Genomic DNA, 11,802 nt, shown 5'->3' with positions numbered 1-11,802 from the left:
CGTGGGGAAACTGCCGTTTTCCGGCGCACTTCCGCGGTCCATCTTGGTTTTGCTTCCCGGCAATGTCGTCAGTGTGGCGCAGACAAACGCACAAGCGTCCTTACGGGTGGGTTTGGACGTGTGCAGAGTCGACCCCTGTAACCCTGAGGGGTCTGCAGAGCGGGCAGCCACGGCCGCCGGGATGCGGGAGGAGGAAGGGGTGGGGGGCCCGGCCCCGGGCGCCAGTCATGTGTGGGCGCCGGACCTCCTGCAGGAAAGATGTCCCAACACCGGGGCTCCGGTGACACGAGGGGGGCACGTTTCATGAAGCTGGGGACAGCGGGACAAGGAAGAAGCCCCCGGAGAGCCCGGCTGCGAGGCTGCTGGGGAGAAGCTGACAAGCCTGGGAACGCAAGGGCCGGCTGGGCACGTCCCCTTCCCGCTGTCGGGCTCCGAGGGGCCTCTACGCCCGTCTCAGGCCTGGGGCTCCTGCCCCCCGGGCCGCGCTCACTCCTCCTCGGAAGCGCTCTGCCGCCCTGGCTGCTGCGGCTCAGTGGACGCGCGCCCGCCTGCGGACGGAACGGCCGCCGGTTCGAGTCCCAGGCCGGGCGCGGGCCTGGTCCCCGGCTCGGGGCGCGCGGACAAGGCTGTTCCGAGGTCCGCCGGCACGGAGGCCAGGGTTGGAGGGGGATCCCGGTCTTTCCGAGCGGCCCGGGGCGGCCCGCGCGGGCTGTTCAGTGACGACAGACGGAGACTCTGCACGTCGCCCGCGCCTCGCGCCACAGACCCTGGCCCCGCGGTTCTCCCGTCCCCCGGCCTCCGGGACCTCCGCTCCCCGCAGCCCCGGTCCCTTCGGGTACCGCAGCCCCGCAGGCCCCGCGCCCCGCGCCGCGGCCTCTGCAGCGTCCGCCCCCTTCCGCCCGGCCCGGTGCAGGCGGAGCACGACCCGGCGCCGCACTTTCGTCACTGCTCCCGACAGCCGCCCGAGAAAACCGACACTAAACACGCGCCCTCCCGCGACCACGGAAGCTCCCGCCGTGGAGGCGCCTCGGAGGGAGAAGGGCCGCGGTCGGAACGGTACGCAGCGGCTCCGACGGCGCCGAGGGCTGGCGAATCGGCCGCGCCGGCCGCCGGAAGTGAGGGCGCCGCCGCCGGAAGTGAGGGCGCCGCCGCCGGAAGCCGCGCTGCCTCCATTTTGTGGCCCGCTATGGCGGCCGTGGCGAGGCTGGGGCCCGGATGCGGCGCTTCTGACTGAGGGGCACGCCGGGCGGAGGCATCCGGGACAGCGGCGCACGACAGGGACAGCCCGGTCGCCGGGGACGCTGTCATGTACGGCGCGAGCGGCGGCCGCGCCAAAGCCGAGCGGAAGAGCGGGGCGAAGGAGGAGGCCGGGCCCGGCGGGGCCGGCGGTGCGGGCGCCCGAGTGGAGCTGCTGGTCTTCGGCTACGCGTGCAAGCTGTTCCGGGACGATGAGCGGGCGCTGGCGCAGGAGCAGGGGCAGCACCTCATCCCCTGGATGGGGGACCCGAAGATCCTCATCGACAGGTCGGTGCCTCCCCGCCCGCCGTGCCTGCCCGCCCCGCGCCCGCTCCGCGTCGTCTGCTGTTGACTCGGTGGCCGGGACCCGCGAAGGGAGCTCCGGAGCCGGCAGTGGCCCGGGGGACGGCCCCCCGGGGACCCGCGCCCCGCCGCTGCGCTCCGGTTGGCGCCTGCGCGCGGTGGGAGCTGCCGGAGCCGTGGGCCCGGGGCGGGCGCCTGGACTCCCCCGGCCCCTCCGCAGCCCGCGTGGGCCCCGCCGGGCCGGACAGGCGCCGGTGCAGGGGACGGGGCGCGCCGGGGCGCAGACGCGCTTTTCCAATCAACCCGGCCGCGGAAGTTCGGCGCCGGGGGCCCCGGGGTCGGGGGGTCCCAGACGTTTGATTTGAAAAGGGCGGCGTTGCGCGATGTCGGGCGTTTGCTCCCCGCCGCCCCCCGTTCTTCTGCCCGCCTCGGGCTCGCTGTTTATGAATCGGGGTTGGCTTTCGGCCGCGGTGGCAGCCCCACGTCCCCAGCCGCCAGGGCGGACTGTCGTTCCCGACGGCGGCGGCTGGAGTCTGCGCGGCCCCGGGCGGGGCTGTAGGGCGGCCCTGCGGGCGCCAGCACGGACGCAGCCGCCCCTGGTAGATGCAGGCGGCGCTGACCCGAGGGCCCCGCCGCTCTCCCGGGGGCCCCCCGTGCCCGGTGTGGAGGTTCGGGCTAGGCGAAGGCTCAGCCCGCCCCCGTTTCCCCGGCCGTGTCCCGAAGCCGGCGGGGAGCAAACGCCGCGCGTGCACGCGTGGGGCGGCCTTAGCGACGCTCCGCGCCCGTGAGTGAGGGAGGTTCACGGCGCGGCCCCAGCGGTGCGGGCGTTTCCTGAAGCGCGGCTGCCTCGCGGCCCGGGGGCTTTCGGTCCTTCCCGTGAATGTCTCCTGGGGCGCGTCACTGAAGTCCGCGATTTGTGTGACGCTCAGCCTCCGAGGTCCCCACCGCCCCACCTCTGCGTGTGGGAGGGGACACGCGCTGGCCGCTGGCGCTGGATGGCTCGCGTCCGTGTCCGCGGCGGAGCAGAGGGGCTTCTCTTCCTCTTCCGCGGCTCCGAGCCGCGCGTGGACCCGGGCTGGGGGGCAAAGCGCAGAAGACCGCCCGCCGCGCCAGTGAGCCTCCTTCGCGTGCATGTACATGTCGCTGTTCCTATGTGTGTGTCTCTCTACCACGTAACCAGCACTTATTTCCTCAGCCAAGGGGCTAGGGGCCAGCCTAGCCCAGATTTTACCTCCCCCGGACGCGAGTTTCTTTGGTGAAGATCTCTCCTGAGAGTTCGGGACTAGCAGAGAGAAGCGAGGAAATTTCGACCGTTTGGTTCTTACGGATAGGTATTTATGGATTCGGTTTGTGTGAATGTAAGCTATGATATTTGACTTCTCAGAAATTTCTTTTTGCAACTGGCACTGAATAGCTGAGCAAACGGTAAACGGTAAGAGCTGCCAGCGGAGCGGGCCTGCCCCCTGCACTGTGAGAGGGTTGTTTGCCTTAATTGTACGTCCTGTCGTATCGTAGAGAGGGATCGAGGCTTTGCTCAGATACCTCGAGTTTACGAATAGGCCAGATGTGACTAGCCGACCTAAATCTAAGCCCGAGCAGAGTTCTGTGTTTGTTAAAGTTGCCTTTGTTTGCCTTAGTCGGTAAGTACGTCTGCAAAGCTCGCACTCGCACCCGCCCGGGCGTCCCCTCCCGGCCCCTGACCCGCGCGCTCCCCTTCCAGGTACGACGGGCGCGGTCACCTGCATGACCTGTCCGAGTACGACGCCGAGTACTCCACCTGGAACAGAGACTACCCGCTCTCGGAGGAGGAGGCGCGAGTAGAGGCCCTGTGTGATGAAGAGAGGTATTTAGCCTTGCATACGGACTTGCTTGAGGAGGAGGCGAGGCAAGGTACTGCTCAAGAACAACTCCTTCAGCCACAAACGCTTTGCAGTTTTTTAAGTATTTAAATTTGCTCCCATTCATTTTTTTATACTCACTCTTTCTGATATTATCTTGACAGTACCCAGTGGATTGGAAAATCAGGCGTCTTTGCGTTCTGGGAGGACCTCAGGATAGTTTATATGTAGAGCCACAGAGACTTTTCCCAGCTTTTGAGGGCAGACTGGGATTTCACAAAACAAAAACCAAACTCTTTAACTGTTCTCCTTTAACAGTATCGTATAAAGTAAAACCGATGTTCTTTTGTTTGCCTTAATGATGTTTGATGCGGTTCCTAATCCTCAGATTTCTCAGCAGGAAGAAATTGTCCACAAAAGACGTGTACTCTGCGGTCCGTGGTAAACGGGTACTGGCAGAAGTACATCCTCAGAGATGTGGGCATTTTAAAAACACTCTTGTCTCAAAAAGAGGTTGAAAAAGTGTGTTGTATGCTTTACTGATAGCTACAACTGTAGGAAAATATGAAGTTTTTCTCAGTAAATTGCCATTTTGTTAATAAAACTCTCATTTTTATTCAAGAGGAAGAATACAAGCGCCTGAGCGAAGCGCTGGCCGAGGACGGTGGCTACAACGCGGTGGGGTTCACCTACGGGAGCGACTACTACGACCCGTCGGAGCCGACCGAGGAGGAGGAGCCTTCCAAACAGAGAGGTGAGGGGGGGGCGCGCCTGCAGAGCCCAGCCATGGACGCGAGGTCGTCGTACCGTCACTGCGACAGAGAGAACGCAGGGGGCATTCCTTCGTGGGTTAAAACAAAGCTCAAGACTCAAACGTGGCCCGTTGGGGGAGATGGAAAGCAGGCTCCAACATCCACCCTCTGCGTCGGGTCTAGTGTCTCTCATTTCTCTTTGGTTCAGGGAACAGGAACTCATCTGGGGTCTTTGTTTCTAAAGTGACCGTGTGTGCGCCGACACTGTCGCAGGGGTGTGCTCTCGGGGGCATTGGAAGGAGAGGCCTTCGCTGACCTTAGGCTGACCTGCTCCTTCCCATCCCCCAGTCCCCCTCAGCAGAGGCCAGGACAGGTGCCCAGTAGAAGGACACTGGAGACTCAGTTACAGCTAAGCAGAAAACAGCAGAGATGTTCAGCTTGGGCTTGGTCGGACCTAGACACACAATCTTATTTACACAAGAGTAAAGATTTTAAATTCGTACTTCTCTGGCTCAGCCGTTAAACTGTGGATGTTTTTAAAGTGCTCCCAAGCTCTGTGGAGCCGTGCGGTCCAGGAATCAATGCCCTTAGTCCCCGGGGCTACGCCGCTCCCGCCGCTGCTCCCGCTCTGCATGGCGGTCAGTCACTAACTGTCGCGGGCGAGGCCATAGGCCTGAGCGTGGGGGACAGGCAGTACATCGAGGATATGCTTCAACAGAGAAGGAGAAACTCAACTGGAGAAACCCGCGTTTGTGACCTGGAACCACACCCTACAGGAACGCAGTTCTAGGTCTCGCCGAATCTGCTGTTTGGGGCCTAACTGGCTTCTCCTAATGTGACAAACCCGGCAGTGGGAGGGGTGATGGCAGCTGTGCAGTGAGGCGCGGCTGCCCGGTCCCCACGCTCAGCGCGGGCGTGGTCCTGGGGAGCAGTGGGGTGCGGGCGAACCTGCGCCCACGCCTGCCCTGCCCCCGCCCCCCGTCCTGCTCACCGCTTGGTGGAGCAAACAGCCACCGTCACACGGCCCTGTTGTGTGAGCTGCTGAGAAATTCTGTGTTCAGTTAAAGCCCCGTTAAGGCCTTGGGCACGTTGCGTGTTGCCTTTGGACCCATCGGGAAACGTTCTTTGTGTAAGAAGTAAGCGCTCACTTCTCTGTCCAGATAAGGCATCTGTCGCAGGGCCGGGGGTCGCTTCGGCCTCTCATCTCTGAACCCCCTGCGTTAGCTCTGCTTTACGTATGAGTATGTGGGTCAGAAGGAGGGCGAGGACACTGTCACCGTTTCACGGGAAGAACTGAAATTTATGATGGCCAGACGTCTTTGCAAGATCAAGTGACTATCTGTGGAAAACCCCACACTGGATTTCTTAACATTCTGGGTTAGGGATCAGCAAGTCCCGAGCAAAGGCGCAAGTGGCGCGTTTCTGTGAGGCTTTCCTGGGACCGCCACACTCGCCTGTCACGCGTCGTGTGGGCAGCAGCTGCGCTTCCACAGCCGAGACGGAGAGCACGCAGCCCCAGGAGGTGCGAGGACTCCTCCCTGGCACCTCCCAGAAGGAGGTGCAGCTCCTGTTCCAGGTTTGGGGCTATTGTCTCAGTGTAGTTATTGGCTAAATGCTGTCAGATGGGGCCGTGGTGATTGAACTCTGAGAACTTACCTGTGACTAGTTTCTCTTCCACGCGCTAGTCTGCCTGCAGCTGTCGCTCAGGATGCCGCCGTCCCCTAGCCCCGCGGGGTGCTGGCTGCAGGGGGTTTCGGGGATGAATCTCTGGTCCCCAGGAGAGAACAAGGCTGCCTGGCAGAAGGCAGCGCTAGACAGCCCTCACTCCGTAGGACCGCGTCGCCCCTTGCGCTGCGTCGTGTACGGAACCTGCTGAGCCCCTGGCTTCCCAGAATCAGGCCGGGTCGGAGACCTTTGGCGCTCACAGCTCCTCAGGGGGCCGCTGCGCGTGGCCCTACGTGGGTTTTGGTGAGGAGCTCGCGTGTGCTTATTTATTGTCACCTCCTTTGACAGGAAACCCAAAGTAGATTTGAAGCCCTGGACAGTGTTAGCGTCCACAAGTTCTCTGTGTGTGGACTTCCCTGTGCCCTGTCAGAGCGGTGGGCACCTGAGTGGGCGACCCTGGGCTTGAGAGAGCTGTCGTGTGGGCGCTTTGTGGGGCTCAGCAGGCGGACGTCTGTTAGTGGGGCTGTGGGTGGGAAGGAGGAGGTGGGAAGGCGCCCGGCTCGTTGCTGAGAGCGGCGGTCTGCATGGGGGGCGCAGCCTGGCAGTGGCTCCGGGCAGCACGCGGCGGTTCGATGGGGAGACCGGTCCTCTCGGGACTGAGCGCACTGGGCTGCGCCTGCCGCCCTGGGGACGTGGACGTGGTGTGGTGGGGGTCGCAACCACGCCAGTTACACGCAGACCAGAGCAGGGGACCATGTGTGCCCGCTGAGTGGGGCGGGGCAGTGCCGATGGGCGCACGGTCTGCCCCGCCTGCCCAGGCCGCGCTCCTGGGAGAGGCGGCGGTGGCCTCTGTGCGCGCGGGGTGGGGCGCTGAGTCAGGCCCCTGCTCAGCGTCCCGGGCGTCACTGTGCCCTGGCCCCAGGAGTGTGTTCCTTCTGCTGCCCCCCCACCCCCGCCATGGGATTAGCCCCGGGGGTTTTGCTTACTTGTGGTGGAACAAAATGGAAAACTAGAGTGTTTCTAGAAGAAAATGTTAAAAAGGTGGAGGGCCAGCTAAGGCCAGTCGCCGCACTTCCTGCTTTGTCACATACCCTTGGGGGGGCCGTCTCGCCTGCTCGTGGTTCTCAAGTCCTGTGTTTTCTTTTATACAGAAAAAAACGAGGCTGAAAATGTGGATGAGAATGAGGAGCCCTTCGTTGCCCCTTCGGGGCTGAGCGTGCCGCCCGACGTGGAGCTGGTAAGCGCGCCTCCGTCTGTCCATCACGGCCACTGTTGACCATGCGGCGCTGGCTGGGGGGCCTGGCCTGGCCACCCCTGCGTCACAGGCACACGCTTCCAGGTTCCTCGTGAGCTGGCGGAGGGGAGTCACGCCCCCTGTCTCCCTCTGAGGGAAAGGGCGCAGTTGTAGCAAACTCGTTGCACCAGGCGTCCGGGGCAGGAGGAGCGGCGCTCTTGCGGGTCTCGGGGGCGAGGAGAGGCCAAGGCGCGGTTGAGGGCTGGGCTCTCGGCCGCATTGAGGCCTGGAAAGTCCCACGACAAGGCAGCGTGGCTTTCAGTGAAGGTGCTTGTTCCAGCTCTTTCTCGGCGTTTTCGTAGGCTTCACATGTGTTTGCATGTTTACCTGACACCTTCTTGGCCTGTAGCACCAGTGGGCCTACTCGTGAGACATTTCAGACCAGCAGGAATCTCTGCTAGGATGCGGGGGAGTATGTGTTCAGTTAAGTAGCTGTGTTCTGCAGTGGCCATTAGTCATGGGTGTTGAAGACAGGGTTTCACAGGCTTGCCTTCTGTTAGGCGAAGTCCCTGGGATCCTGCAGCCAGCCAGTGGGCCTGTGACGTGGATCCAGTTCACCTTGGGATCAGTAAACAACTCAGATGTAGACATTTGTCCTACTTAAGTGTGAAGGACGCTATTAGCTCAGAAATTAATTTGAGAATTAAGGCGCTTAACATTTTATGAAATTGCAATGAGCATCTTTTTTTTTTTATATTTTATTTTTTTCGGGGGGGGGATAGAAAGAGAGGGAGAGAAACATCAATGAGTGGTTGCCTCTTGTGCACCCCCAACTGGGGACCTGGCCTGCAACCCAGGCCTGTGCCCTGACTGGGAATCATACCGGCGACGCTTTGGTTCACAGGCCAGCACTCAACCCACTGAGCCACACCAGCCAGGGCCTGCGATGAGCATCTTAACAGCCTATTTTTAATGAGAACACTTCTCCACCTCATTGGCATGTGATTTCCTGTTGCTGCTCTTTGTCGGTGGTGCGAGTGTGTGGGCGCGGGGCTTCCAGCGTTCGGTCTGACCAGCTGCGTGGCGGAAAGCACCCAGGGCACCGCGGGTGGCGGTGGGCCGCTTCAGTGGCAAGCTCGCCCGTCGTGGCCCCAGCCCACGGGCTTCATGCAGGACTCTGTGCTCTGCATGGGGGTGTCGGTGACCTGCAGCCGGGAGCCATGTCTCAGGGGCGGGGGAAGGACGTGTGGGTGCAGAAGGAAGGACGGTGTGAGCACGTGGCTTTCTTCAGCTGCTCCGGGGAGCTGCTTCCATTCTGTGAGAGCCAGTTCCAGCTAAGAAACAGAAAGGAGGGGTTCTTAGGTGCTTGAGAAACGTGTTTAGAAATTCAAATATATGTGCAGATCTGTATACAACCTCTGAGGACTCACACCCTCCTGTGCCCCATCAGAGGGCCCAGGTGAAGAGCCCGTTGTGTGGAAATACTTTGATCTGCTGCACAAGTAGCTTGTCTCCCGTCAGCTCCCCGCAAAGTGGGGCGGCCTGCTTGGCAGGTTGAGTTTTGCCCCACAAAACACTGCGAAATTCAGAAACAGACTGAGAGCCTGGTGACCAAGGCCGGTGCCAGTCTTCAGCTGGGGCTCTCCCAGGTGAGAGCCCGTGCCTTGCAGTTGGCAGGGAGTCCAGGGCAGCTGCTGTGTTCTGAGGCCTGTGGCCCGTGGCCAGGAGGAAACCCGATGACGTGAGCGTGTTTCCCCCCAGCCGCCCACAGCCAAGATGCACGCCATCATCGAGCGCACCGCCCGCTTCGTGTGCCGGCAGGGGGCACAGTTTGAGATCATGCTGAAGGCCAGGCAGGCCCGCAACTCGCAGTTTGACTTCCTGCGCTTCGACCACTACCTCAACCCCTACTACAAGTTCATCCAGAAAGCCATGAAGGAGGGCCGCTACCCGGTGCTGGCGGAGGGCAGAGGCGACGAGAAGCAGAGTGCGTGCAGCCGGGCCGGCCCCTCCCACCGCGTGGGGGCGGGCGTGGGTGGGGGCAGCACCAGGGTGGTCGCTCTCACGGGGGGCGCGCCCCTTCCCCCAGGGTGACGGGGACCCGTCCCCTGACGTACACGTGTGAGGCTCTTCTCGATGAGTCGGGAGAGAGATTAGGTTCTTAATTAACATTTTTATGGATGGCTGAAGCATAATTAAATATTGATGCTCTCAGAACAAGCCATCTAGGTGGAAGGTCGTCCTGCCCCATTTGGCTGCCGGGACTTGGTGCCTGGGCTGGCGCTGTCCTGTGCACAGACGTGACGTGCTAATTTCACTGTCGATTTCACCCCTCTCTGCCTTAAGCTGTTGTTCTTGTAACAGTAACTAGACTTGGAATTCTTACGGTGAACTCTGTTTTGAACAACACCCACAGACAACAGTCTCAACAAATGTCTGCCATTGAATTTTTTCTCTTCAGCTGAAACACGATTTTCAAAAGCAGCTGTGTGAATCGCATGACAGCTCGCTGTGTGTATGGGTGTTGTAGTTTTAATAATCCCTGTTGCCATTCTCTTACATTTCACAAACTGGTAAGACTTTTGTCTTCAAGGGCTGAGCCACACAATGGCTCTGGACAAGTCAGCACTGGCGGGAGGCTGCCGGCTGGCGAGCTGGGGCCTCCATCTGCCCGGCTCCTGGCCGAGCCCCTCGGTGGCGGCGTGCAGAGTGTGTCCACGGGTGTTTTTGGCTGATAACCAAAAAGGGTGGCACGAAGCTCTGCCCTTGTCCCTCCTCGCATGGACTCACCTGTGCCCTTCCTCTCCCTCGCCAGAGCCAGGCGTCAGCTCCGACAACGAGGACGAGGACGATGAGGGTGACGGCAGCTACCTGCACCCGTCCCTCTTCGCTTCCAAGAAGTGTGACCGCCTGGAGGAGCTGATGAAGGTTCTGATCGCGCTGTCGCGCCTTTTTATCCCTTCATTTCAGCAAAGTGCCCTTAAGCCTTTCTTTATGCAGTAGCTGCGTCTGCTTCTGTCGGCATGGAGGCCTGCTTTGCACTTGGGGTTGCTCGTTTATCCCATTTTATGAAATTCATGAACCAGTTATTTTCATTCATGCTAACTGTGCTGTTGGGCTGACCAGAACGAGGAAGATGCTGGCAGGTGTCTTGCTGTGCAGAGTGCGTGGTGGTGGGGCCAGGTGGGAGGCACCCAGAGGGCATGCTGCCGGGCCCCTCCTCCGCCTTCACTGTAACACAGCAGGTCCCCTGAGGACAAGGCTCTGCTCGCCCCTCCTGGTGTAAAGGGGCTGCTCAGCGCTGTCACGTGGGCGGCACACAGGCTCCCGGTGCCTGGGCTGTGGAGTAGGCTCCCTGAGACTTCCCCACACGTCTAGCCCCGTTCCGTGCTGCTGACCCGGGAGGTGGTGACTTCGTGTCATTTGGACTTTACATGCTACTGGTGATTAACCCTTTGAGTGCCACGCGTGATTGCTAAAATCCGTGTGAGAAATGCAGTTTATAAAAAATGTTTATGAAAACATTATTATCCATAATTTGCTGAAAATTTCACGACATATAGTAAATACACTTTCGTAAGCAGTGTTCTTTGATGCAATTTAACAAAACATTGCACTGAAATTATTTTATTATAACAATTATTTTAGAAAAAATAGATTCTTCCCTGCAATATGGCTTTTGAACTATAACATATGGCATGATATAAAACCTATGATTATAATTTGAAAAAACACATAGCAACATGGATAGCATGCAAGAAGTTTGCCAAATATTGCATACATTTTTGGGAAAAAAAACTTCATAATGTACAAAAAAAAATGAACAGAAACGCATTCACACTAGAGACATATATCAATAGAAATCAGCAGTGAAAAAGTTTATATAAACAAAATGCTAACGCTGTACCATGAAGCAATGAAAATGTCCAGTAGCAAAAACTTCCTCATCGTGCACACTGCATGGTTTCTACGATTATTGCAAAGAGAGATGAAATTAAAAGTACCGTTCAAAATGTAAGTAAAAATTGTAGCAATTAATGTCAGTATTTGAACAAGCATAAAAATTCGAAATTTGAATCAACATGAGAAAAAGTTACTTCAATATATAACTTGAGGGACAAAAAGGCACCAAACAAAACACGGATTATTCCGTTGTTCTTTGCGTCTACAGCCATTGAGAAAAGCCGCTGCGAGCGACGCTGGTGCGCACAGGGTTAAAAGTCGCGCGGCCTTGGACGCCCACCGGTGTCAGCAGCCCTCCAGTCCTGGGCCCCGTAGCCCTCTAGCCCTCATTAGGAAAAGGGAAGCTGGCCACCCGTGTCCTGCGGAGGCCCCGCAGTCGGCGCGCGTGTGTGTGTGTGCGCTGGGCACGTCCCGACGCAGGCGCGCTCTGTCTGGCTGCAAGCACGCGGCGTGACTGTGCCCCTTTGCCCACAGCCTCTGAAGGTGGTGGACCCGGACCATCCCCTGGCCGCGCTGGTGCGCAAAGCCCAGGCCGACGGCCCCGCGCCCGCCCCGCCCTCAGCAGACGGCACGGCCCCGCAGCCGGCCCAGGCCGAGTACTCCGCTGACTGTGAGTACTGCGCCGTGCGCCTCCCTCCTGCCCACCGGGCCGCGGGCGCTGAGCGCAGGGTCCCCCGGGCTGTGGCGCGGGCAGGGCAGCTCTGGCGGAGGTGCCTGAAGACTGAGGCCTCTGGGGTCTTCCTGTTGAGACTTCCTGAGCACGTGGCCTCGTCCCTTTGCTTGTCACCACCCTGAACACCAGCTCTGCCTG

At 59.9% G+C, this 11,802-nt stretch overlaps 1 protein-coding gene across 1 annotated transcript in view; it reads left to right on the top strand.

The window, feature by feature from the left end:
* The first annotated feature begins 1,159 nt into the window (after positions 1 to 1,159).
* Positions 1,160 to 11,802, top strand: part of SFSWAP (splicing factor SWAP) — a 38,508-nt gene continuing 27,865 nt past the window's right edge. The window contains exons 1-7 of the mRNA XM_090290761.1: positions 1,160 to 1,524; positions 3,260 to 3,429; positions 4,000 to 4,131; positions 6,946 to 7,031; positions 8,790 to 9,015; positions 9,844 to 9,956; positions 11,466 to 11,601. Of these exons, the coding sequence (XP_090146887.1) occupies positions 1,307 to 1,524; positions 3,260 to 3,429; positions 4,000 to 4,131; positions 6,946 to 7,031; positions 8,790 to 9,015; positions 9,844 to 9,956; positions 11,466 to 11,601 (1,081 nt within the window). The 5' untranslated portion in view covers positions 1,160 to 1,306. The remainder of the gene's footprint in view (positions 1,525 to 3,259; positions 3,430 to 3,999; positions 4,132 to 6,945; positions 7,032 to 8,789; positions 9,016 to 9,843; positions 9,957 to 11,465; positions 11,602 to 11,802) is intronic.

The sequence above is a fragment of the Furipterus horrens genome, unplaced genomic scaffold (genome assembly GCF_987537825.1).
Source record: "Furipterus horrens unplaced genomic scaffold, mFurHor1.1.pri manual_scaffold_11, whole genome shotgun sequence".
NCBI lineage: Eukaryota > Metazoa > Chordata > Mammalia > Chiroptera > Furipteridae > Furipterus > Furipterus horrens.
The sequence above is the reverse complement of the archived record's forward strand: the minus strand, read 5'-3'. Positions and strand labels throughout refer to the sequence as shown.